The sequence below is a fragment of the Budorcas taxicolor genome, chromosome 20 (genome assembly GCF_023091745.1).
Source record: "Budorcas taxicolor isolate Tak-1 chromosome 20, Takin1.1, whole genome shotgun sequence".
Classification (NCBI taxonomy): Eukaryota; Metazoa; Chordata; class Mammalia; order Artiodactyla; family Bovidae; genus Budorcas; species Budorcas taxicolor.
This window is the reverse complement of record NC_068929.1, coordinates 36,204,824-36,232,468: the sequence shown is the minus strand read 5'-3', so window position 1 is coordinate 36,232,468 and position 27,645 is coordinate 36,204,824. Positions and strand designations below refer to the sequence as shown.

The 27,645-nt window shown below is 37.7% G+C and overlaps 1 protein-coding gene across 2 annotated transcripts in view; it reads right to left on the bottom strand.

The window, feature by feature from the left end:
• The window catches only part of OXCT1 (3-oxoacid CoA-transferase 1), a 161,645-nt gene that overhangs the window by 66,549 nt on the left and 67,451 nt on the right, over positions 1-27,645 (bottom strand). For both annotated transcript variants that reach the window (XR_008201178.1, XM_052658974.1), the window contains exons 8-13: positions 22,013-22,120; positions 20,647-20,761; positions 17,522-17,616; positions 15,723-15,771; positions 9,545-9,617; positions 8,858-8,933 (exon numbers count right to left, since the gene is read on the bottom strand). Coding sequence is in view for 1 of the 2 variants with exons in the window: in XM_052658974.1 (XP_052514934.1) it covers positions 8,858-8,933; positions 9,545-9,617; positions 15,723-15,771; positions 17,522-17,616; positions 20,647-20,761; positions 22,013-22,120 (516 nt within the window). In the remaining variant the exon portion in view is untranslated. The remainder of the gene's footprint in view (positions 1-8,857; positions 8,934-9,544; positions 9,618-15,722; positions 15,772-17,521; positions 17,617-20,646; positions 20,762-22,012; positions 22,121-27,645) is intronic.

Below are 27,645 nucleotides of genomic sequence, written 5' to 3'. Positions count from 1 at the left end.
GGAGTATTTACAATAGCTAGGACATGGAAGCCACCTAGATGTCCATCAGCAGATCAGTGGATAAGGAAGTTGTGATACATATACACAATGCAATATTACTCAGCTATAAAAAGGAATGCATTTGAATCAGTTCTAATCAGGTAGATGAAACTGGAGCCTGTTATACAGACAGAAGTCAGAAAGAAAAAGACAAATACTGTATATAAATGCATATATATGGAACTTAGGAAGAGGGTAACAACAATCTACATGCTGGGCAGCAAAAGATACACAGATGTTAGGAACAGACTTTTGGACTCAGTGGGAGAAGGCAAGGGTGGGATGATTTGACAGAACAGAAACATGTACATTGTCATATGTACAACAGATGACCCATGCAAGTTCAATGCATAAAGCAGGGCATTCAAAGTCAGTGCTCTGGGACAATCCAGAGTGGTAGGGTGGGGAGGGAGGTGTAAGGGGGGTTCAGGATGAGGTGGACACATGTATACCCATAGCTGATTCATGCTGATGTATGGCAAAAACCACCACAATATTGTAATTATCCTCCAATTAAAATAAACTAATTAATTAAAAACAAAATATAATCTACCGTGCAGTGCAGGGGACACGGGTTCAATTCTTGGTCAGGGAACTAAGATCCTACATGGCATAGAGCAACTAAGCCCACATACCACAACTAAAGATACCATGTTTTGCAATTAAGACCCAAAACAGCCAAATAAATACAAATAAATAAATAATTTTTTTTAAAAAAGAAATACAGACAAAAAATAGAAAAAGCACCTTTCAGACATCAGAGAGCAGGCAGTACAGGACTGTGATCTCTGAGAAAAGGAAAGCCAGTGAGATCGGCCCGCAACTTCCCAGGCCACTGTCTACAGAGTTTCCAGCCTGCAGCAAGGAGGGGAAATCAGAAGTCCAGCTGCCTCATTTGGGTTGAGATCTCTGATCAACTAGAATTTCACTTGAGATCTCAAAATACCAGAGGGGAGCTTGCTTTACAGAGAGAGAGCTTAGAAGATTTGCAAAAGGTGAACTCAAGTGGTTTACCAGAGTAATGATGTGTATATATTACAAGAAAAAATTATCCGAGGCCTGAGGAAGAATCACTAGAAGTATTAGGTGAAAAATGTCCAGAATTCACACAGGTCTGAGAATAATTCACATTCCCACTGGCCAAAGGGGAAATGCCATGGACATCAGGTAGTGTCCTCAGAAAGAAACAGTATGAGTAGTGGAGCTAATCAGACTGAAACTAAAGGCTGCTGTCAACTAATCTCAAAGAGCTTAAGAGCAAATTTTCCATAAATTAAAAATTAAAAAAAAAATTTTTTTTAAGCAAATACTGAAAGAATCAACCTGAGTAACACCTGTAAGACATGCATTAAAAAAAATATCAAAGGATGCCCTTCCAGCAGACAGACAATAAGATCAGATGGCATTCTGAATTGATGTAAAGGAAAACTGAAGGAAAGAGCAAATATACAGGAAAAATAGATAAAATACACAATTTAAATACATAAATTATAAACAATATTTTTCTCATTTTCAATCTCTTTAAAAGAGACTTGACTGTTTAGAGCAAAATAATAACAAACTACCATGGATTTATGGGGCTTCCCAGGTGGCACTAGTAATAAAGAATCTGCATGTCAAAGCAGAGGACATAAGAGACACAGGTTCGATCCCTGGGTTGGGAACTTCTCCTGGAGGAGGGCATAGCAACCCACTCCAGTATTCTTGCCTTGAGAATCCCCATGGACAGAGGAGCCTGGTGGGCTACAGTCTACAGAATTGCAAAAGCTGGACAAAACTGAAGTGACTTAGCACACATGCATGCACCATGGATTTATAACACACGCAGAATAAAACATATGACTAAATAGCAAATAAGATAACATAGAATATAAGGTTATAGCTGTATGGTTCTTTCATTATATATAAAGTGATATAACTTGAAAGAGACTGTGATAAATAAAAGATGGCCTGTATTGCAAACCTTGAGAGAACCACTAAAATATATATAAGAAAATAAGTCAAGACTGGATAAAAAACCAAAATCTAACTATATATGTTAACTGCAAAAATTCACTTAAATGTAAAGACAGGTGATAGGTAGAAGAATGGGAAAAGATATACCATGTAGAGTGATCATATTAATATTAAGACAGTCAGCTTCAGAATAAGAAATATTATCAGAGATAAAGAAAAATATAATTTTTTAAAAAGGTCAATTTGTTAAAAGAATATAACAATCTTAAGTACTACTACAATGGAGCTCTAAAATATATGAAGTAAAAAGTGATATAACTGAAAGGAGAAATATACAAACGTACAATTATAACTCAAGATTTCAATGTTCTTCTCTCAGTAACTGATAGAAAGGCACAGTAGGCATGAACCACACCATCAGCCTACTTGACCTAATTGACAGTTATAGAACGCTCTAGCCAACAAGAGCAGAATACACATTCTTTTCAAGAATGGAAACAGATGGAACAGTCAAAACAATAAGTTATATTCTAGGCTGCAAATACATCTCAAACTTAAAGTATGTACTCTGACTTCAAGAGAATAAACTAGAAACTAGCACAAAGTTTTGTGGAAAATCACCAAACATTTTGAAATTAAATGACATACTTTTAAGTAACCAATAGGTCATGGGAAAAAAACACAAAAGAGATTTAAAAGATCCTGAAGAGAATAATAATAAAACAAAATAGACAAAAATTTGTGGGATGTTACTGATACAGTGCTTATAGAGAAATTTAGAGCATGGCCCTTAATACACATCTAATAGATATTTGTTGAATGAATGAGCTAACTAAATCCCCAAAGCAAGCACATGAGTTATGTTATCATTTTACAAATGAATATATCAAGGTTAACCTAATTTGTTCAGTTCAGTTCAGTTCAGTCGCTCAGTCATGTCCGAATCTTTGCGACCCCATGAATCTCAGCACGCCAGGCTGTCTGTCCATCACCAACTCCCGGAGGTCACTCAGACTCACGTCCATCGAGTCAGTGATGCCATCCAGCCATTTCATCCTCTGTCGTCCCCTTCTCCTGCCCCCAATCCCTCCCAGCATCAGAGTCTTTTCCAATGAGTCAACTCTTCGCATGAGGTGACCAAAGTATTGGAGTTTCAGCTTTAGCATCATTCCTTCCAAAGAACACCCAGGGCTGATCTCCTTTAGAATGGACTGGCTGGATCTCCTTGCAGTCCAAGGGACTCTCAAGAGTCTTCTCCAACACCACACTTCAAAACCATCAATTCTTCGACACTCAGCTATCTTCACAGTTCATACATGACCACTCACTCACATCCATACCTGACCACTGGAAAAACCATAGCCTTGACTAGACAGACCTTTGCTGGCAAAGTAATGTCTCTGCTTTTCAATATGCTATCTAGGTTGCTCATAACTTTTCTTCCAAGGAGTAAGCGTCTTTTAATTTCATGGCTGCAGTCACCATCTGCAGTGATTCTGGAGCCCCCAAAAATAAAGTCTGACACTGTTTCCACTGTTTCCCCATCTATTTCCCATGAAGTGATGGGACCGGAGGCCATGATCTTCATTTTCTGAATGTTGAGCTTTAGGCCAACTTTTTCAGTCTTCACTTTCATCAAGAGGCTTTTTAGTTCCTCTTCACTTTCTGCCATAAGGGTGGTGTCATCTGCATATCTGAGGTTATTGATATTTCTCCTGGCAATCTTGACTCCAGCTTGTGCTTCTTCCAGTCCAGCGTTTCTCATGATGTACTCTGCATAGAAGTTAAATAAGCAGGGTGACAATATACAGCCTTGGCGTTCTCCTTTTCCTATTTGGAACCAGTCTGTTGTTCCATGTCCAGTTCTAACTGTTGTTTCCTGGCCTGCAAACAGATCTCTCAAGAGGCAGGTTAGGTGGTCTGGTATTCCCATCTCTTTCAGAATTTTTCACAGTTTCTTGTGATCCACACAGTCAAAGGCTTTGGCATAGTCAATAAAGCAGAAATAGATGTTTTTCTGGAACTCTCTGGCTTTTTCCATGATCCAGCGGATGTTGACAATTTGATCTCTGATTCCTCTGCCTTTTCTAAAACCAGCTTGAACATCAGGAAGTTCATGGTTCACGTATTGCTGAAGCCTGCCTTGGAGAATTTTGAGCATTACTTTAGTAGCATGTGAGATGAGTGCAATTGTGTGGTAGTTTGAGCATTCTTTGGCATTGCCTTTCTTTGGGATTGGAATGAAACCTGACCTTTTCCAGTCCTGCGGCCACTGCTGAGTTTTCCAAATTTGCTGGCATATTGAGTCCAGCACTTTCACAGCATCATCTGTGATGACAGAACCAGTTCTTAAGCAAGGCTTCCCTGGTGGCTCAGATGGTAAAGAATCTGCCTGCAATAAGGAAGATCTAGGTTCACTCCCTGGGTCAGAAAGAACCCCTGGAGAAGGGACTGGCAACCCACTTCAGTACTCTTGCTTAAACAATTCCATAGACTAAGGAGCCTGGCGGGCTGCAGTCTCTGTGCCCATCCTAAGTCACTTCAGTCGTGTCCGACTCTCTTTGACCCTATGGACTGTAGCCTGCCAGGCTCTTCTGTCCATGGAATTCTCTAGGCAAATACTGGAGTGAGTTGCCATGCCTTCCTCCCAGGGTATCTTCCCGACCCAGGGATCAAACCTACATGAGATGCAGGTTTTGCACTGGCAGGCGAGTTCTTTACCACTAGTGCCGCCTGGGAAGCCCAGCTTACAGTCCATGGGGTCGCAAAGAATTGGACACGACTGAGCAACTGACATGACTGAGCGATTAACACTTTCACTTCAGTACTTAAGAATAGGTATATCTAACCCCAAAGTTCTGTAGTTTCTATTACATTAAACTGATGGAGCAAAAGCACTACTGAATAATTGTTAAAGTACACATATTTCCCACCTGTCCTTTTTCCTTGCCCATGGTTTGCAGCTGCCTGAGCATTGGGACGAACGGACAAGACACCAATATCTTAAAACAACTATCTAGATCTGTGTTTGTATCTATGCACACAATAATCTTTATATTTCTGTATCTGCACCTACAGTTTAATATATGGGCTATACTTCATGCATCTAAACCATGAGATTAAATGTTGAGCACAAGCCCTTCCCCTCAGCTGTACAAGTAGGAAGACTAGAGAATTAGCTTATTTAAAACAGGCATCATATCTAAGAGACCAAATCAATGTTATGCACTCATACATATAGCACACATGAATATGACGTTGATTTGTGCTTAATCTTCTAAAATGCACTAAGAAATGAAATATATGAGGGAAAAACAAACACTTAAACATCCTATTCGTGTTTGTCCCAAGAATCCCTCGTTTCTGTTCTCCCCGTGTAGAAGGAGCAGGCCCTCGGCTGTTACATTCAGCTCAGATACAGCAACTTGTCCAGAGGGCAGCTCTTGCATGCCTTTAATAATCAGCTCCCATAGTAGGTCATACACATCTACTTCCCCTCACAAGTCTATCATCTATAGCAGCTGTTTCCTAGAAATAAGCATTAGAAAAGCCATCCAGCTCTGGATGGAGAGTCAACAGACTACACATCTTCTCATATTTCTGCAGCTTGCCTAGGGTTACCATCATCAAGGAACTAGAAAGAGCCAATCACTGTTCTGTCACATTTTCTCTCTTTGTATGCTCAGGGCAGAATTTTCAAAAATCTGTGAAAACAGGACCCATGCTGCATACTAAGAAGCTATTAGAGGATAAGACAAATAGCATCCACACCATTTGCTTGCCTTAAAAGCTTAAAGTTTATTATAATCTGACATTGTAATGATTGATGGAGATGATACGGTGCAGAGAAACTCAAGACTTTATAGCCATTGAAAGATTATTAAAAACTCAGTAAAAAAATAAAAGTAAATGAAAAATGATATAATAAAGCTGAACCCTTCAGCGCCTTGACTGCCAGGTCTTGCAATAAAAATATATCTAAATTTTATAAATCAACATAAATCTTTAGGGCAAACAGAAATAGATAGCTCACTGAAACTACATAAGGAGGCTAGGCTGTTATCCATAACCAATAAAAACAAGAAATGTGTCCTCAGATCTGGTACTTGAATATGAATTTGGATACACAGGTTTTACAGTTACTGTAAAATAGTCTTGCTTACACCAGTGTTTTTTGAGGCAAATACTCCCTCTCAATGTTAAGCAATAGTAAATGAAGAAGTTAAAAATAATAGCCACTATTTATGGAGTGCTTTGAGTCTTCACTTTTCATTTTCATTTAATCCTAACAAAAACATGTACTCCAGATTGTGTAATTTTTAAGGGGTAGAGCTGAAATTCAAATCAGATTTCTTCCAAATTAAAGCTCATGGTCTTGACTCTTAAGCTATCTTGAATCCAAAGAAAGCAAAATATATACCATGTATCACATACAAAGAGTCCCAGAAGTGATTATCAATTACTAAAAGAACAAAAGAGGGCTTCCTTGGTGGCTGAGGGGTAAAGAATTTGCCTGCCAATGCAGGAGACAGGGATTCAATCCCTGATCTGGGAAGACCTCACCTGCTGTGGAGCAACTGAGCCCATGCACCACAACTACTGGGCAAGCACTCTAGAGGCTGAGAGCTGCAGCCACTGAAGCCTGTGAGCCTAGAGACCATTCTCTCCAACAAGAAAAGTCACCGCAATGAAAAACCCATCCACTGCAACTAGAGAGTAGCGCTTACCACAACTAGAGAAAAGCCTGCGCAGCAATCAAGACCCAGCATAGCCGTCAGTAAAATTCTAAAAGAACTAAAGAAATGCTCATTCAGAAAAGACACTACTAACTTCCACGACCAAAAGAGTGGAACCAGACACAAGAACACTTTTTAAGCTTAATTTTTCTCCACACCCCTTCAGAACTCTATTGCTGCTCCACTAGATCCAGTCCTTTGCAAAAGCATGATCTCCAAACTATATTAGGAAAATTACAAAGTGTAACAAACACTGATGTTTTAATCATTCACAGCAATCTTCATAGGATATATAAAACCATGATACATGTTGGAAAATCTTTCCTACAAATGACAACTACATAATGCATACTCTCACCATGAGAGCTTCTAGTCTCACTGTGTGCTAAATCATAATAAAAACAAATTGTATAGTAGCTTGTTAAAGATGCCCAGGTTCCCTGAAAGCAAAAATATGTTGGACTTGTTTCTGTGATTTTAAAACTCACTAATAGTCCAGAGAAATAGACTCTACTTTGGACTCTCTTGCTTCTGTTCACAGTAACCAATCCTCTTCCGTCCTCTGCCAGGCATCTCCAACTTCTCCTTCTTAACTTATCAAATAATAACAACCCATTTATCTAGCATATACTGTGTCAAGCTCTATGATATGTATTATAACCTTAGAGTCAGGGCTAAAACTCAGGGCTTGCTATTTTATGCTCCTTCTACTACCCTCTATTAGCATTGTTCTAAAATTTGAAATACACTCTTTCTACCCAAACATTCCTATAAAGTATCAATCTGACTTACTGTATAATGCTCAGGAGACCCCCTGATTTCTTCAAAGCCTCCAAAAGTTGCCAACTCTTATAACTATGGCTAATTCAGAATAACAATATAATTCATAATTTGCTAAGTGTTCTTACTATTAATGGGTCAATGATATTTTCCCTTTATATTTTAAATATGATTGATGATCATTCTTTAATGCACTCAAACTTGATTTTCAAATGTGGTTACATATCATCACCATATAGGACTGCTTTTAAAATGACCAGTTCCCAGGTTATATTCCAGATTAAACTGGAAATTAATGATGGGCCAGAGGCATCACTATTTTTAAAAATTCCCAGGTGCTTCCAATATGCAACCAAGTTTGAGAACCTGAGCTGTAATAATAACTGAAATTTTAAAATAATGTTTCAAGAGATCATAGTTCAAAAAAGCTAAACTAATACAATCTCTACCATTGTTATCAACTACATTAATTCACCCTCCTCAAAAAATGAGCAGGAAAAACTAAGAAATTAAAAAAAAAAAAGAAAAACACCTTTCATTATAGAACACCAACCTCAGTTAAACAAAATATTTTTTAGCTCAAGCTTCAGAGAAACACACAGAAACCTTTAAAGATACACATTAAAAGAGTAACCTGAAAAAAATGAGCTCATAATCATGGACACTCATTGTTGTTTGCCTACACATATAAAGAACCACACTCTGGAATGTAAAGAACTACACTCATAAATCAACTGATTGTAGTCTTTTTTCCAAAGCTAATTTCAAGAGGCTTCTTCCTTGATTTAGATCGTTAGTAAATGAAAACTGTTTGCATTTCACAGACATGTTTAAATATCACAGGTTTTGTATTCGGTAATAGAAGACAATGTGATTGATTACTCATAGGGTCACATGACTAATCAAGAGAGGATTTTACCCACTGTGAATAAGAAAAGAATACAATTAACATAAAATTAGTGAACATATTAATTACTCTTTCTAGTTATAAAGCTTAGTTATAATAAATATCTGTATTTCTTACTTTTATCAGAGTATAATTCACCCATATTTTTTACCTTCTGAGGAAGTTCTCTGTTTTTCTAGGGAAAATTATGCTTTGACTCTGATCTTATCTATTTTTAGTTCCAATTACATAGTAAACTGGCAAAGCTAAATATTTTTCAGGAGAATTAGAAATTTGATTTTTATTAAAATTTGAAATAAGAAATACATATTACAATATCTACGTTTGTAACAATTATATTTGTACTCATTGCAATCTGACAAGATTTTTCTTAATATTAATACTTCAAAAACAGTTATTCTAACCCAGGCATAATTCAGAAGAAAACATGCCTACTTACAGGTATCATCCAGTTAGCTAGGTCACCATATTTGGAAACCTGCATGGCTCCTAGCATTGTTAGATTGACATGTCCCCTGAGAAAGACAGAGAAGAAATATAAAGCAAACTTCCATGTTTTATGTCCCTTTTGCTTGAAATTGCCAGCAATTAAATAATCCTACTCCCCCTGCCCCCAAATATATTTGCTTTCCTCCACCCAACACTTGATTTCCAAATAGACTGGCTTCAAGCTAATGTAGAAAAATAACTATTAAGAGTTCTTTTTAAAAATTATAGCCTATATTGTCTCCAAAAGCAAATTAAAAACAGGTGTACACAGTGAGTTTGTTTCCTTTGCTAAGGGAAAATGGGGCTCGATTTGAAGGCTAACACTAGCTAGAAAATGAAAACACAGTTTGTAGAAAACGTTAGGATCCTCAGAAAGAGCCTCAAAAACGTTTACTTCAGTTTAGTTGGCACACAGACACATATTCCACTTTGAAGGTTCTTTCAATAATCGCAGGCTGCATGTTCCAACTGCCAACATTCAATGTGAATAATTTCACATCTTGGTGCAGCCAAGCAAGTCCATGATCATTTTCCGGCTGGGGGAGGTGGTTATCTTTTGGAGTCTTGTTAACAGACTCAGGGATGACTCAGCTCATTCCACACCGTGGGAAACATGAGGAGCTCCATTATTACATACCCTCTAATCATCGCAAATGATTCATCGCTGGAGAAATAAGAGGCTCCTGGAAGAACAGTAACTGTTTCCTTGCCTACACACACACAGACACAGGGAAAACAAAAGAAAGAAAAGGCTATTAGATTTCTAAGAGCGGAAATCACGGTGAAGACAGAGGTCTATACCTTCTCTATTTCACACAGAACTAAGTGTCCCTTAACCAAAACACAGCAACAACAGGGGTATGGGGGGACACAATGGGAACTGTCAACCTACAAAGACAAGTGTTTCGTCACTAACATTGTTCAGATTTGCCCTTGCATGGGGATAATGAAAAGCAGACCAACTTTTCATTTTATTATTGTTTTGAAATTGTCCACAGACAATGCACTACTCTATCGCCTATTATTACATAACTATCCCTGTCTCCCACCAGACCCAGTCCCTTCACAAGCCCCTATTAAATGCTAATAGGAGTGAAGAAGAACGGGGTTCCTGGGATGCACCTGTCAGAACCCAATGCTACTGTAAGTCACTGGACCGAAACATTGTAGAATAAATATGAAGAAATACTGCTTGAAGGGAATGAAGCAGGAGATGCTTCTCAAATATTTCTTAAAAATCAATGAATAATCTAAAAAGAGAGGTTCCACCTAATTCCTTAATGTCACTGAGCCTGAATCTCTTCTTTCAACCTTTCTCTCTCTCTCTCTCTCTGCTTCATCTTTCTGCCCTTGCTTCAGTAAATTTCTATTAATAACCAGAAAAGGTCCTCTTAGAAGGACCTCTCCCAACACTTACATCCCATAATAAAAACTCAGAACTAGAAAAGTTCTTCAGGGTCATCCAATCCCTACACAAGCAATAATATAACCTAACTCAAACCTGAGCTGCTTAGTTCTTGTGACCTGTCTATTCAGGGGCTTGAGGTACCTAGGAGATGCTTCTGGTCTCAACAGAAAAGTGTTCACGTGCCACTCTGCCAAAGGTTAAGTCATCTCTGAGAACACTGCCTGCCACTGCGCCAGTATAATAGGGCAGACAAGAAGATGGGGACGAAAAGTGATTCTAAGACTGGAATAGAGCAAAGCTCTTGGACACAACAGGACCAGAATGATTTGACTGTGCCCAGATGTGCAACAGCTGTCCCCTCAATTTCTCAAGTCATGTCCAAGAGCTAACTTCACTAACATCCCCCTCCATCTGAGCCCAAATATAGAGCATGACTATCTATATCATGCTGAATTATTTACTGACCCCCAAAAGTTTGATTCTAATCAAAGGAAACATTCTCACCTCTTTTAAAGGAACATAAAGCTGAAAAGCTTTGGAAAATACTTTCTGGTATGGTTAATAAGGGCTGGCTTGTAAACAGCATGTAAGATTTGGAGGATTAAATGAAATCATGCATGAAAAGCCCTTACTCTAGGACCTGGCACAGAGAAAGCACTCTGAGAAGATTAATTTTTAATATTATTTTCACTGTTACTCCTCACTCCAAACCTACTTGTGAAAAAGACAATGCCATCAACCCTCTAGGGATAAATGCTACAGGGGCAAGCAATCAGCTTTTATGATACGGTTATATTCCAGCGTGTGAACTCCAGGTTTCAGGACAAGCAGAATACAACTAAACCTTATCCTAACACCACTTTCATGCCCAGAAAATACAGTTCCTCTCCAGTCCTGTGAGATGGAGAGGCAAAGAAGAACTTGCAGGCTGAAAATGCAAAACAAACAAACAACAAACAAACAAAAATTTCAATTCTTCGTTCTCTATGTGATAAATCAAAATAACTTCCAAAGGGCTATCTCTACCAGCTGGCAGTACAAAGAAGACATTATTTACCACTTACTGTAAAGGAAACTCTGAGATCAATGCACACAGAGCTTCCGATCTCCCCATGTGATTTATCAAGGATAGTATTTTTTAAAGAGCCCAGAAAATAATTCTTATAAAAGTTATTGTTAGGTCCCCTGTTATATATTTTGGCATCTTATAAATATATTCTTTGAAAAAAAGTTAATTTTCATTTTTAACATCCCAAAATCTAAATAAAAATAGGATATCCTAAAGTTGATATCAATGCTTTTCAAATACACTGTCCTAATTTGGTTAAATAATTATAATCAATAATACAATCAATATGTTAAAGAAAAAGGCTTTCTTATTTGGCTTTTCCTAATTATTTGCCTCCTTCAACTTTCCCCTGTATACGTCTATATCCTCTCATGATATTCAGGCAATAGAATTATCCAATTTCATGGTTATAGAGTCATTTGGCTCATGACATAACATGTCATTCACTCAATATCAAGTAAATGTTCCCTCTGTGCCTTAAACAAAATGCAGATGCCCTAAACAAATGGTTCTCAAACACTTATCAGAATCACATGGAGGGCTTATAAAAACACAGACTGTTGAGCACAACTCCCAGAGTTTGAGAATTTTCATCTCTAGGAAGTCCCCAGTGATGGGGATGCCAATGCTGTGGCTCTGAAAACCACACTTTGAGAACCACTGCCCTAAGCAAGGGCTTCCCAGGTGGGTAAAGAATCTGCTTGCAATGCAGGAGATACAGATTCAATCCTGGATAGGGAAGATCCCCTGGAGAAGGGCACAGCAACTCACTTCAGTATGCTTGCCTGGAGAATCCCATGGACAGAGGAGCCTTGAGGGCTATAGTCCATGGGGTCACAAAGAGTCGGACATGACTGTAGCAACCAAACAAGCATGTACGCCCTAAACAAAAGGAACACGATACCCAGCAAGAGATGAATATACACAAACAATAACAAAGCAAAATGTGGTATGCTTATGCGATGCTAAATGTGTTGTGGGTTCGAAGAAGAAGCACTTCTGAGCCGCAAGAGGATTTGGAGAGGACAAATGAACTCGGACTTGAAGGATAGGCATTACCGATAAAGAGACGGGGATGAACAAGGAAGGGATAGAGCGAAACAAAAAGGAAAGGGCACTGAAAGAGCTAAGACATGGAAGAAGGAAACAGAACAGATCGAGCAGTTCAGTATGGGTGGACTCAGTTATAGCGAAAGATAAACCTGGAAAGGTCAGTCACAACCATTAGAGACATCCTGAATGCGGTACTATTTGTACTTTAGACTACAGGCCTGTAATTCTTCAGATGTGGCACACAGACCTCTAGAGCAGATACTACTGATGCTGGGGGCTGGAAATTGCTCTGATTATTGCAGGATACTTAACAGCATCCCTGACCTCTGCATACTAAATACCAGTAACACTGGCACTCCAGACATTATCAAATGAATGTCCCCAGAAAGGTGAAATCATCCCTCTTTCCCACTGAAAGCCACCGCTCTAGAGGCACATGGCAGGAAACAAGGATATTCAAGAGCCATGAGATTAACATGGTTCTTTCTAAGTCGTTGTTGTTTAGTTGCTAAGTCTTTCTAAGTAATTTTTTAATCAAAAGGTAGGGAAGCCTGGCATGCTGCAGTCCATGGGTTCACATAGTCAGACACGACTTAATGACTGGACAATGACCAAGAAGAAGTCATTAAAAACATTTTGATATTAAAATAAGAAAAATATTAAGAAATAAGAAAGAATGCAAAATGCACATGAATATGAAAGCTAACATGAGATTTATTAGAAATTTCACAATTGCACTAGGATGCTGCAAATCTCCCTGAGACCTCAGAAATGCTCTAAATGCTGCCTTCTGCACCCTTGTAAATTCTCAAGTTATCAGCAGATGTAGCTTAATGTGCAGAGAAAAAGGCCTGTGGCTAAGAGCAGGAGATGACATGTGAATCTGTCCCTAGCAACCTGATCTTGAGCACATCACTTCACTTTTCTGGGCTTCAGTTTCCCAACGTGTATAAAAAGTTTTCACTTGAGGCTCAACTTTCACTTGATATATTGATCATATATGTGAAAAAATATGCTGTAAATTATGTGGTTCTATACAAGTGGTCATTCACTGTTATATAACCATATAAAATTATTTAGAAAAAAGGATCCTTAGAAATAGTTCTAATTATTATTCTAATACACTTTTTATGCCCAGAAACATAACTCTCTGTCTTTGTTCTAATGGATTTCTATGAAAACCCTTTCAAATGAACACAAACAATGGGTTCTGGAGTTCAAAGTATTTCCCCTCTAACTTAGCTCCAAAGTCAAAAGCATCATAAATCCCAAAAAGGACTTTGATGAAAGAGATAGAATACTATTAAACTGATTTGCAGCCTGGCTTCCCAAAAGCAATGAATTCTGGCTTTACAAAGTACTTTAAGATTATATATGGTATTTCAGAAGTTGAAATCTAAAACTGGTGGCTTCATTAGGATTGAGCTACTTTTAAGCTCAATGGAATCAGAAATGTCTACTATCCAATGATGTCACTGAAAAGATTAACTACTTTCCAAAGAAAGTGGGTTTTATGAGCTCAAGCCTGAAATTTGGAAAATGGAGTTATTCATTTTGCAAATAACTCACTAACATCATAAATTAATTAAACCAAGCAGCAAATATTTTCACAGATCAATGAGCTATTGCTAAAGGGTACAGTACAATTAAACCACAGCCTTGGTTAAATGTCATTGCTTTATCACAGTGCGCCTTTCATAGTTAAGTCATGTTAACTAATTCAACTATTCAACCAGAAGCTGTTTTACTTCCAAAACTCCTAAGTATTAAACATCAATTCTACTTGGCAGCTGGCCTTTATATTCGGTTCCTGTTGCTTCTCTTCGGAAATCTACACATACTATTTTTGAATGCAAAGTAAGAATTATACTTTTGTGGGGGTAGGGTGAATAGAAGTAAAAGAAGGATAAAGAAAATCATGCTGGAATATAAAAATTAGCTTCTTATAGGAAACTCCATTCCGAGGAAAATCAAAATCTTTTGCTCTAACACGGTGGCAGTATTGCCTCATATATGGGCAATGACGGAGGCCAAAGGTCTGACCTGTTTATCCTCCTCCTCTAGGCTGCTGCAATGTGTGACTCTCTGTCCCAGTCAAATAAAAGGCTAATAATAAAAGGCAAAGCATATGAATACCAGAGCACAGGCGAAGACAGGCTAGAGTTCCCAATTCAAAGAAACTCTGTATTTATCACCTATATCATTAGGTTGCAATGAGTATCAGAGTACATCCTTAAGTACCCTTGAAGTTTTGAAGGATGCTCTACTAACCAGCATTCTTGCCTGGGAACTCCTACAGACAGAGGAGCCTGGCCAGCTACAGTCCGTGGGGTCACAAAAGAGTTGGACACGACTTAGCAACTAATCAACAAACAACTCCTAACTCTGATGTCAATTAGAGCAGCAATCCCCAATCTTTCGAGCACTAGCGACTAGTTTCATGGAAGACAATTTTTCCATGGACCAGAGGGCGGAGGGAAGATTTCTGGATTACTCAAGCATATTACATTTATTGTGCATTTTATTTCTATTATTATTACATCAGTTCCATCTCAGATCATCAGACATTGGATTCTAGTGGTTAGGGACCCCTGGATTAGAGGACAGAACATATCACCCATGACAAAAACCCCAGAGCCCCAGATCTTGGTTTTGGCTGCTACTATGGATCCACTTCCCACCTTCTCATCATGAGAAGACAGATCTATTTCAGCCTGGGGTCTGCCAATTGGAGGCACAAGCAGGAGATACAGCAGAGAAGACTCCCATTCTCACCCTCACCCAGGTTTCTGCAAGATGTTTGTGTTCCTCCACAAAGACCCTGGTTCCTGTCTGGTGACCCTCTCCCACAGTCGCCCCGTAAGGCCCAAGGGTGATGAAAACTCCCTGTGGTATTTCAACATCCTTTCTGGTTTGCCTTAACCCTGTTTACACCCCTGTAAACTATCCTTTCCTTTAATTCTCATTACCCCACCTGAGAGCATTCTCTGTGCACAGTCCGCATGGCGCCTGACTGACCCACCAAAGCTCCTGCCATTTCATGCAGCCCCTCCTGCAATTTCTCCTATATCTTACTCTGCTCTAAATAGGGGAGACCTCTGATGGGCAAGCAGACCAAGATGGCACTGGGAAGGCTTCTCTCGCCTCCTCCATGTAAAGTACAGTGCATATTCTCCAGGAAACATCAAAGAATCAAGCCCAACTCCTTACTCTAACATCATTCGGCAGAGAGCGAAACTAATAGCAAAGGATAATGCTGGAAGAACATGTAATGAGTTATTTTACCTGCATTGATTAGATCTGCATCAACTTCATTTTTTAATGGGTATGGACCCTGTCAAATAAAGCACATGTCCAGTTAGGAAAAGAAGTTTCTCACTGAATCACACACTAAAACTTTAATGCAAACAACTTTATTTAAAACCTTAGGAAATGATTATCAGAAGACTTGAGGTGAACCTTTTCAAAGTAATCCTGATGTTTTCATGGCTCTGTTTCTCACATTGATTAGTCTTTTCTATGCTAATAAGTGATCGGGTAAGCAAAAAATAGTTTCTTCAAACTACCAAAGTCTGAAAGAAATGTTAAGCTATTGGAAATACAGGTCAATAAAAAAGTAATTATTTAGTATCTACTATGCAGTCTATGCTATAGTATATCAATGCTGCTGCTAAGTCGCTTCAGTCGTGTCCAACTCAGTGAATACAAACCAAATGGCTACTTTATTGAAGAAGCAAGTCTCATTTTTTTTGATACCCTTCTTGTCCCTTTGACTGGTAATCCTCAGTTTTTATTTTTTATGTATCTTTATAACCCATCTCTAATAACTTGAATAGGGTGAGCAGTTTCATAACATAACATATATTAAAATAAAAGAGAGGAAATAGAAAAAGAGAAAAGAAAAGTTCTAAGTTAGAGCCAAGAAAGAGGAAATAGTGGCTGTGAAACTTTAACATACTTTCAAAAAATGGGATCAAAAATGTATTCTTTAAATAAACTGAAATGGTAACTAATGTTTTAGACCTGTGTAAATTTTTCTTTAAACAGCGATCATAGTTACGCATATCAACCTATTTCCTTTGTCTTCAAAACGAGGGATCTGGTCACTCCAGATAATCTATAAGGTACCTGAAAAATGTGAGTCTTTGCAGTATGAATCTTTTTTTATCCAGATTATTGCCATTTTTGAGTTTTTGAAAATGGTCACAGTCATTGCCTCAATCAAAACCAACTACATGCTCATGACCATAATTGATATTTTCAATGCTGGATATAAATTTTCCATATGTACGATTTATACTGCATTAACAGTTAAGATCTACTGAGAAACAATAAAAGATTAGGAATATTATAAACTGTCAGACTGTAAGTTATCTCTGCCATAATTGTAAGTAAAGACACGACTGAAGCGACTTAGCAGCAGCAGTAGCAACAGCAAAAGTTATTCAGGAAGCTAAAGCATTTAATTTTATTTTATGTTAAATAAATATTAAAATAAAAGGAATGGTCAACTTCTATGAGAATACTGAGCCCATTTGGAAAGTTATTCTTGAGAAAGGGAAAATTCTACCCTTTTGAACAACATGGCCTCAAAATGATTATGACATGAGAACTTTTCGAATTAGTCAACTGCAAAAAATGTCCTGTTCTAAAGGATCAATAGAAATGTTACTCTTCAGTTTCTCATGCTGAGACTTCTGATTTTTATTTAATGCAGAATTATTAATAACCTTCATTATCTTGTGCAATCACACAAAGGTTAATAAACAGTTTACCTGAACAGGCTGGTGTGAGGTCTCTGAAGTGGGTGTAATAGGGGAGATGGAAGCTTATACAGTGATAAATGAGGAGTGATTTAAAAGCTCATGGAGTTGGGAAACTACCATCTACTCCATAAAGTATGACAGGACATGTTCATAAGTACTACCACTTAATGGGAAAAGTTAAACATTTTATTACAAGGATAAAGAGAAAGAAAAATAAGATTGGAAAATCTAAGCTAACAACTCTAAGAAGACTGCACTATATAAAATATCTTATTTTCCATCAAGACTGGATAAATAAAACATTAATTTCTGTCTTACCAAACCCAGGACTCCATTTTCACTTTGCAGATGGACAGTCATATTGGGGCTGATATAGTTGCTGGCCAGAAGTGGTATTCCTATGCCCAAATTGGCTGGAATAAAAGATGTTAAGGTCTAACATACAAAAGGTAGAGAGATTATGTCATAAATCTTCCACATGAATAATCTGCACAGAGCATTTAAAGTCACTTTTTCTGAATGTATTCTCCCACCACTCTCTAGGTATTATTTTGTAATTTTTTCAAAAAGAAAATCTCAAATAATCACAGCTTTCACCATGAAGGTATCAAAGTAGTGGCTTCAGAAAACTAATCAAAAGGTCATTTTTATTGTAAGAAACATTTAGCAAATTTTTGGATTGTATTACGACTTATATACTATGTATTAGGACTAATGTATTATGATATATGTACTATGACTGCTGACTGATGTAACACAGCCTGAGCTTTTTTTAAAAGCATTTTTCACTATTCGAAACTCCAACTGAGACTAAAGATGATGAAAATATTTTACAAGGGGCTTCTGTGTTTGAATTTTAACAAAGTTTTCTGACAACATCAAAACGTCTACCTAACTTGTATGGGTTTCTTTGGGTCACTGTAATAACATCCCTTTGTCCCTTTGACTGGTAATCCTAAGTTTTTATTTTTTATGTATCTTGGTAACTGAATCTTCTCTAAGACAATAAAGAGGACGGTAGGGATGCTTAAGTTTCAGTGAATACATCTGAGACCATCTATTAAAAAGAAGCTATAGCTACAGCATCAAAGTGCTAACTGACTGGGATTAGCAGATGCCAACTATTATATACAGAATGGATAAAAAACAAGGTCCTACTGTACAGCACAGGGAACTATATTCAATATCCTATGACAAACCATAATGGAAAATAATCTGTAAAAGAATCTATGTATGCATAACTGAGTCACTTTGCTGTGCAGTAGAAATTAAATACAACACTGTAAGTCAACTATACTTCAATAAATTTTTTTAAAAAGAGCTAACTGAGGCTATTAAACCTTCTTCAGACATCAAAGTCCTGACTTGTATGCAGTGGTGTGAACTTGATCTTGCCTCTCAAGATCAAAGCAGCTGACCAGATCAGAAATACTGACTGACTGTGGGAATTTCCTTGCATCCAGTGGTTAGGACTTAGCATTTTCACTGCTGTGGGCCTGGGCTTGATTCCTGGTCGGGGAACTAAGACCCCACCAGCTACGCAGCACGGCCCAAAAGAAAAAAAAACAGCTGACACTGTCTAGAACTGGTGTCCATGCTGTCCACTACTGCACACCACAGACCCTGACCCAATTAAAGAATAATAGCATTCTGATGAGATTCTAATAACAGAGAGTGCTTTAAGAATCAAGGCCAGAAAAGATAAAGCGGGTATATGGTACCATATTATAAACTACAAAGGCCAGCAAAACAACCCAACATGCCAGGTCACCTCTAGTGAATATAGTGAGTCTATGAAGGTATGATGTTTCATTGGAAAAGACTCTGATGCTGGGAGGGATTGGGGGCAGGAGGAGAAGGGGACGACAGAGGATGAGATGGCTGGATGGCATCACTGACTCGATGGACATGAGTCTGAGTGAACTCTGGGAGTTGGTGATGGACAGGGAGGCCTGGCGTGCTGCGATTCATGGGTCGCAAAGAGTCAGATACGACTGAGTGACTGAACTGAACTGATGAAGGTATGATGATAGCTACTTGGATTACCTCCTACCAAACCATCTAGCATAGAGTTAATTGTGTTTCTCACAGTGATGCACGTAACACACTGAGGTACTGATTCCATTATGAGCAGGTTATTTTCAAGAAAGGGCAATCCGAATTACAGGTTTTATACTTCAACTTTCTTATCATATGCTGCAATTTTCAGTTCTTTAATATTATTTAGTGAGTCAACCACCAGAGAGGAAAAAAGTCCACGCAATTTGGGTTGAAAAAGAGTAGGTGCTGTGGAAAGACCATTATATGAACTGACTTGCAAATATTTTTCAAAGGCAATACAATGGCAGTGAATAAAGGATACCTAGAAGAGAAGCCAATACATCTGAAATCAGAGTTATCATTTAGTCAGTGTTAACAATGTCAATGGTAAACCAGCTGACTGGAGGTAAAAAGAAACCCACAGACAAGCTTTCATCTGCTCAGCCAATTCAGCTGACTCTGTATCTTGCTGATATGGGAGCTGAAAAAGGAGGCACTATAATATTCTCTTCCCTGTGTGAATTCCCACCATAAACCAATGCATAAGCTGAAAGATAAAAAAATAAATGAAGTGATGGAAGTAAGAAGAAAGTAAAAAAAAGGAGTTTTCCCAGTCAGTATCAGTCTGAAAGAAGGTTTCTATGGACCAGAGGAAGTTCAGAGAATGGATACACATGTCATGTTTCTACCTCCTGTCCCAGGACTTTACGTACGGCTTTACTGTATTCACCATTCAACAAATATTTACCTTATCATACATTATTTGAATTTATATATATTATTTGTAGTATATAGTTCCATGGTTAACATCTCAAAAATTAGCAAAGCGGCAGACTCACTGACATTTAAACACATTCAAAATTCAAACACTTTATCTACCCTTTTCTTGACAAAGTATCTAAAGCAGAATTGAGTCATTCATTGAATATAAAACATCAGCCATGAAAGGGTACACTCACAGGGATCTTTGTCATGGGAAACAAGAGGCTGTTAAGAAGTTGGATCTTATGTTTCAAATGAGTATGTAAATGTCAGAACACAGAGAAAGCAAATAGCATTGGTTATAACTACTACTTCTGAGAATTTAAACCTTCATCCTGGGTAATCTCTTTTCCCAATTAACTTTAGCCAAATGCCAAATTAAACTGAAATTCACTGTATATCAGAGAATAGCTAAGCAAATTTTCAGTCACTATTTTGCTCCAAGAAGGTAAAAGGATTGTAATTTCAATTTCATTTATTTTTATATCTTTAGATTATATGCCATGTTTTGTAAAAACTGATCAATTGCTTTAGAAGCTACAATGGACTAGAAAAGAATCCTTATGCAGGAAGTCTAGTAACCTGATGAATATATAAAAAGGGCTAAGTCTTTGCTCAGCCGCAAAAGGAATAAAGGATACCATACATGCCGTCCTCAAATTCAAGAGCTGCCCGCTTGATGATACGTTCTCTGACATTATCTCCAGGTTTACCAGATGTGGTTTTTATATCTTCCTCTTTCCGGATTGATAAACGCTTTAAAATAAACAAATAAATTATTCATGGTTGAGGTATGCCTTGTATTTTATCACTGCTGAAATACGAAACTGTATTGGAAAAAATTTTAACTCTCCCCTATTACTAACAGGAAGCAAATCTGCAATATAATATAGATGGTTTTTTTTTAACAAAAGAAGAGTAACATGGATGACATTTGATGACAGAAGTAATTCTTTAGGAAGTAAATGAAAGGTCAGATGTGTTTGAAGACGAAGATACACTTGTTCTATCTCTGAAGCAAATAAGTCCTCCGTTACTGTCACACAGAGTGCTACTGTTACTCTTAAGAGTCCTACAACTGAATTCTCCTCAGGTGCTCAGGGATGGAGCCGGAAAAAGAAAACAAATAGACCTTTCGACTCTGTTTTTTGTGGGGCTACCAGAATGTGTTTACGAAGTACTGCTGCTATCAATCTCCTATTTCCACCTGCAGAGTCCAGACTGGTTTTGCTATAAGTGCATCACGGAAATCATAGAAATATACAGAAACCAGCCAGAGAACTATTTCCATCACTAGATCTCTTTGACACAGACTCTGGTCCCTGTTTGCAAATGTCCTCTTTTTCATCCCTGGCCCCTGACATTAGTTTTATATTGCAGTGTCTTCCTGTTTGATGTCAACAGGTAAAGGGCATCTCTGAATCTCTTGTATCTCTTACTGCTTGTCTATTCTGTTGCTGATCCCTACACATTTCTGAATCTTAATATCGACTCTGATCCAGCTGATCTTCATGCTCTCAGTAGCCTTAGTATACCTCCAATGCTCCTGATAGCCTCTCCTTACCGTGATCTCATATCTATCCACCAGCTGCCCAGAGCCCAGCACTTGTGGGAAAACATGAAAAGACATCAAGATAGTTAGCTCTGAACACTTAAACACTAAGAGTCCAGCAGGGGTAAAGCAACCAAGACCTGATTATTGTTCTCTATCTTGCAGGACAGCCATCCAAAACTATGCATTATAAATCAGAACAGTTACAAAAGCCTGGAAGACACAGTCTAGAGAATCATGTAACTTAGTGATATACAAGTTGTAAACACAAGGCACCGCTAATCTAGACAATCACACAGACATCCCCTTAAAATGGACACATGAGAAGCGTCTATTAAGATTCAAAGCAAGACCTCCTGCTCAGCTTTAATTCCTTATCATCTGCAATAGCTCCAGGGACACATCTCTCTGACAGTCAGATCCACAAATACTGACAAACAAGGTAAGTCAATTACCTCAATTCTTTTCTCATATTTTTCTCCCTTTATAAGGCGATGTACATAAATCTTAGGAATATGAATGTCTTCTGGGGCAAATGATCCAATATCGACAACTTCTTCAACCTAAGCAAAGAGAAAAACATTTTAAATTAAATAATGAGAGTTTAAATTGAATATTTTTATTTTAAAAAAAATGAAGAATATGCATCTTTACCTCCAACTTAGGTTGGACACACAATGTAAAATATATATGTATATACATACAAATATACAAATATAAATCTACATATACATCAGAGAGAAAGAATACACACATACATACATATACACAAACTTCTAGACCCACAAAAAGAGAAGAAATTCAAATACATGGCCTGAACATAAAACACAGAACATAAAGTTCTAGAACTTTGCTTAAAACAGCCTCAGCTACAAATTTGTCAAACGTTTGTCAGTACAGCTGCTTGAACTTTCACAAATTGCAGCTCAACTATGCAAAATTTGAAAGCACATCCCTTAAACCCAGATTTTCAAAATTAATGGAAATTTATCATATCAAAGACAAAAATCTGTAACAACATCTGCTTGGTCAATTGCTTTTTAAATATAGACACAAATGCTATTTGTAACCATTTTAAATTATTCCTGTTATTAGCTTCCTAGGATCGTGATAGAACTGCAATTGCTGAAATGATTTTACTTTAAGATTGATCATTAATTTCAACATGGAAATCTGAAAAAGAAAATCTTAACAACTGTAAGTTCTAAAAATTAAAGTTATTCATAGAGCAAAAGGGTACTTTATAGCAATATCCAATGTCCCAAGTCAGTCTGCTATTTTAAAACTCATTTTTAAAAAGGACAAAAGAAAATTTTTTATATCAACATTTAAAAAAACCCTCAGAGTAAAAAGGATCAAGAAAAACTAAGATCAACATTGTTGAGATCAAAAAATTATCTTTCTGGTGCCAAGAAAAAATATTATCTTGAAGACTGAGAGTACTCAGTTTAATAGATGTCATACCCAAAGCGAAGAACTATCTGCAAAGGAAATGACTTGTACAAAGGGAGTTGTATTATACTTGTCTCCTAAACTAGTAACTGAACTCTTCAGAAGTTTTTGAGGTTAGGCACCCCTCCTTATGCTATTCTACAATGTATGCCTAAATCACACTCCTCCCACAATGAAAGAATAATAGAGTAATAAGAGTCAATTTCATTATTATGCACTGCTCTCAAATAGCTGAAAAAAAAACAGGACATGGTACATAAAAACCATCTTCTCTGATCAAACAAAACTCCAAAGAAGAGTCAGGAAACATGTGGGAATCCAAAAATGAAATAGTTAGTAGAGATGTATATCTAATATCCATCTGAGAATGAATCAGGGGGAGGCAGAGGGCTCCCCATCACTGTGCTCTGTATCTTTTCCTCCAAATTTCTCTATACTCCGATATATCAAGAACATAACCCTCACTTTTTACATATCCATCAGGTTATTAGGCCTCCTGCATATTGATTCTTTTTTAATCTACTGCAACCAAGGTAGGGATCAGGTAAACAGGAGGTGGATATAGGAAATGCAGAGCAACTAAACATTACTTCCACCTCTTCAACAAGCCAGAAATTTTAGCCATTAGGGTTCATTCACATTTTACACTTACTCAACTCAAGCCTTCAAAGAAATTCTTGACTTTAAAAAATTTATCCTGAGGATATTATTCTAAGGATATATATAAAGCCATTATATTGAGGATATGTGTGAAGATTTACTTTTCATGAAAATACTGGCCACAGCATTTGTTAAAATAACATTGAGCTGGGGCTTCCCTAGTGATCTACTGGTCAAGAATCCGCCTACCAAGGCAAAGGACGCAGGTTGAATTCCTGGTCCAGAAGACCCCACATGCCATGGATCAACTAAGTCTGTGAGCCACAACTGCTGAGCCAGTGCTCTGAGCCACAGCTGCTGAAGCCCGCAAACCTAGAGCCCATACTCCACAACAAGAGAAGCCACCACAGTGAGAAGCCCATGCATGGTAATTACAGTTCAGCCCTCCTCATGTCGTTAACTAGAGAAAGCCTGAGCACAGCAATGAAGACTCAGGGCAGCCAAAAACACACACACAAAATTTTTTTAAACTGAGTTGGGAACAACCTAAAGGATCAGCAACAGAATAACACTAAAATATATATGTTATCAGGCTCAGTCTCTGAGTTGGAAAGATCCCCTGGAGAAGGGAATGGCAAACCATTCTAGTATTCTTGCCTGCAGAATTCCATGGACAGAGGAGCTTGGTGGGCTACAGTCCACGGGATCACAGAGCTGGACATGACTGACAGACTAATATCTTGGCTCAAACAATTATTTATATGTCTACAAAAACTAAGAGGAAAAACCAAAGGAAACTAGTACTGAAATGTTCATTTTTATCCCTAGGCGACAGTACAAGTTATTTCTGTTTAATTTTACTTTTTTAATCAAGAGGTGAAAAACATGCAAGTTTTTTTTTTTTTAAGTTGCAATAGACATTAAGTAGATGGTTTCTAAAACTAGGAAATACGTAAGTGGAGGATGTGATAAATTGCTTAGTTAACTATGTATCAAAAGGACATGTTAAAAAGAAAACAGAGCCCTAAAAACTGTGGTTTCTAAACCCTAAAAACATTTACAACACTATGAAATTTAAGTTATAAAAACTTTTTGTTTACATTTTTTTTTAAAATGCAAATTATTCTCACTGCCTTATGTTGTTCCAATAGATCAGGCCCTCTCATCTCTTGCTTGAATTACTGCATCAGCTTCCTAATTGGTTTCCCTGCAATGACCCTTCAGCAGGAGCAAGAAACACATGGGGAAAGAAAAGAAGTCATACTTCTCACTTAGCCAAAAGTGATGGTAACCAATCTCTACTTTCTTCTGGGTTCCATCAGAGAAAGTTCTGACCAAAAAAAAAATAAACCACCAAATCAAGACCAATTTTCTTTACCAAGGGCAACTATATCATGACTTTGACAACAAATGAAGTGAAAGAATGTGTCCCAGTAAAACAACTCCAATGAAAAGCAAGAATCTGGTTAAGCGTAATCAGTTCCAGGCTTTGTCATCCTAATAGGAATGATTTTCATCTTGTGGAAAATGCATGGGCAGCATTTGTCAAAACAATATCAACACTCAACAGGATTGAAAATTTCCATACAAAAATCAAAGCTTTCTCAGAGTTGGTTAGCAGAGTTAATCACAGAGGAAGAAAATATCTGAAGTATAAACCCAAAGAAGAAAACATATGTTTTCAGACAATCTGTGAAAAGAGTTAAAAAAAAAAAAATAACGCAAGAGGCAGAACTATCTTAATGTTAGCAACTGAAAGTTTCTGTGCTGATTCTGTGTGATCTTGAAAAATAATAAATGGGGAGAGAGGGAAGGATCTGGTGAGATCAGACAAAAACCTAAGAAGTCAAAGGAAATCTGAAAAGAAAAAGATGAACAGAATGAGTTTGTTAAGGAAGAAGTAAAAATAAAAGCTCACAAGAGCACTCACTAAGCATGGCAGAAATGTATCTCCTGAAATCAGAAGTGGGGAAGACAAGAGAAGAAAGAACAAAGAAAAAGCCTCAGTGCACAGTGATGGGCATGTTTAAGGGTCCTCAGACAAGATCACAATGGAGGAGAGGTGGTAGCTAAGAGCAACCCAGGCTTTCTCCTGGCACGATGCACAGTTCTCATGAAGCCATCTGGCACATCCAGAAATCCAGACACTTGAGGCTTCTCTAATTAGTACTTGTCTTCAGTTATTAGCAGGAGAAGAGAGGCCAGTGGATGTTAATTGTTATTGATTTGAACTTTGTTTTAAAAGGTTGCTTTCTCTGCCCTAAACCCTTCCCACTTTATAATTCTGCAAAAATTTAAAGCACAGAGAAGGGTAAGAATTCATCCTCAGGTGACAGTGTTTTTGTTTTCCCTTGGCAAACATTATTTATATCTCAGAGGAGCAGCAAGGTAACCTCCTTATTTCTTACTTTATTTTAGTAACAACCTCAGTCGGTTATGGCCACAAAAGTGTGCCCAACCCTGAAGGCTGTTAGTGGAAAAAGCTGCACACCTGCAAACCTCACCATGTGAAATAAAGTGAGGTCTGAGGTGGGAGGAAGGGGAGGAATCACATTGCAGATTTTATTCCTGAGTCATCTTAGCCTTCAAAAAGACTTAGGATGAATATTCTTCTCTTATCAGGAAACTTAAAAAGCAAATAACAGGCCACAATGGCTAGAAACATTAAAAAAAAAACACAAAAAACACCAGCACCCAAATTAGCAAAAAAAAAAAAAAAAGCCTTGGAAGACTAGAAAAATGGAGAAAGGAAGCAATGAGCAATAACAGAAAAATTAGAAGATGCAGCGGTGTTCTGTATACTACTTTAACCAAGAAAAAACAAGGAAGAGAAAGAGGAAATGTAAAGCAAAAGGAGGGTCGGCCTGAAGGGTGTCCTTCCCCACAAATCCAACAGAGAAAAATCATCCAAAGGAGCAAGAAGGTGCATAGCTTCTTAAGCTCCATCCTAGGGAATAATTTGACTACTACAAAAATATAACAGAAAATGGCATGAAAGCTGAAAAGGTCTGGAAAAATACATGGGGTCTTAGATGTCTTTATAGAAAGGAACAAAAACTGAAAAGATGAGTGGCTATTAATGAAACTGCAACCTTACAAACAGTTGTAAACGTAATCGCATAGTCATTGAATGTCTCAGGCCCATGGGCATTCTCCAACGTCTGATGACAATAAGCTCAAAGGCACAAGGTATGTCATGAAAACAGGCACAAGCCTGGGAAGCCACTGACCTAGCAATGATGTGGCAAAATGCATTTAAAGTGATTTTAAAAGGAGAAAGAATATTGCACTAATGGACATGTAATCAGGAGTGCTCACCAAACTAAAGACGTAGATGGCATATTTTTTAACAGAAATGACAAGACTGGCTCAGAAACAAGACAGTGATATAAAAGGGTGATATCATGGAAAATGTCAATTATTAGAACATCTTCTGTTCATCATATCCTTCTGATAAATTCTATATTGCCTTCTGACAAGTTCTATTCTTCAGAATGAAACAGTGAGAGAAACCATGATTCTGGACTTTTAACCAATAAAGATAAATTCCTTGGTAAAGTAGAAATGATGGAAACCCTGAAGGAAAGTGACAATGTAAAATTGGAATTTGTAATAAGCCAGGAACTGAATCTTAAGATATACACAAAAATGGATCCTGGTTTTTGAAGGGAGGAAGATTTTGAAAAGTTGCGAGGATGAAAACAAAGATCAGGATCAAGTGGTCAGAAACTGTAAATGATAGAAGCCTATGAGGGATGTAAGGCGCTCAAAACCCCCATTCTGACAGTATGAAAACGGATCATCTTGACAACGAGAACACGGTATACAAAGAAAGAATATGATAACATGGATAGCAGTGTGTCTTCTCGTATTTTAAGAAGGCTATCTGTGAACAGAAACAGACTCACGAACACAGAGAATGGACTTGTGGTTGCCAAGGGGGAGAAGGAAGGGCGGGGGATGGACTGGGAATTTGGGGTTAGTAGAGGCAAACTATTACATTTAGATGCAAACTATTACAGCAAGGTCCTACTGT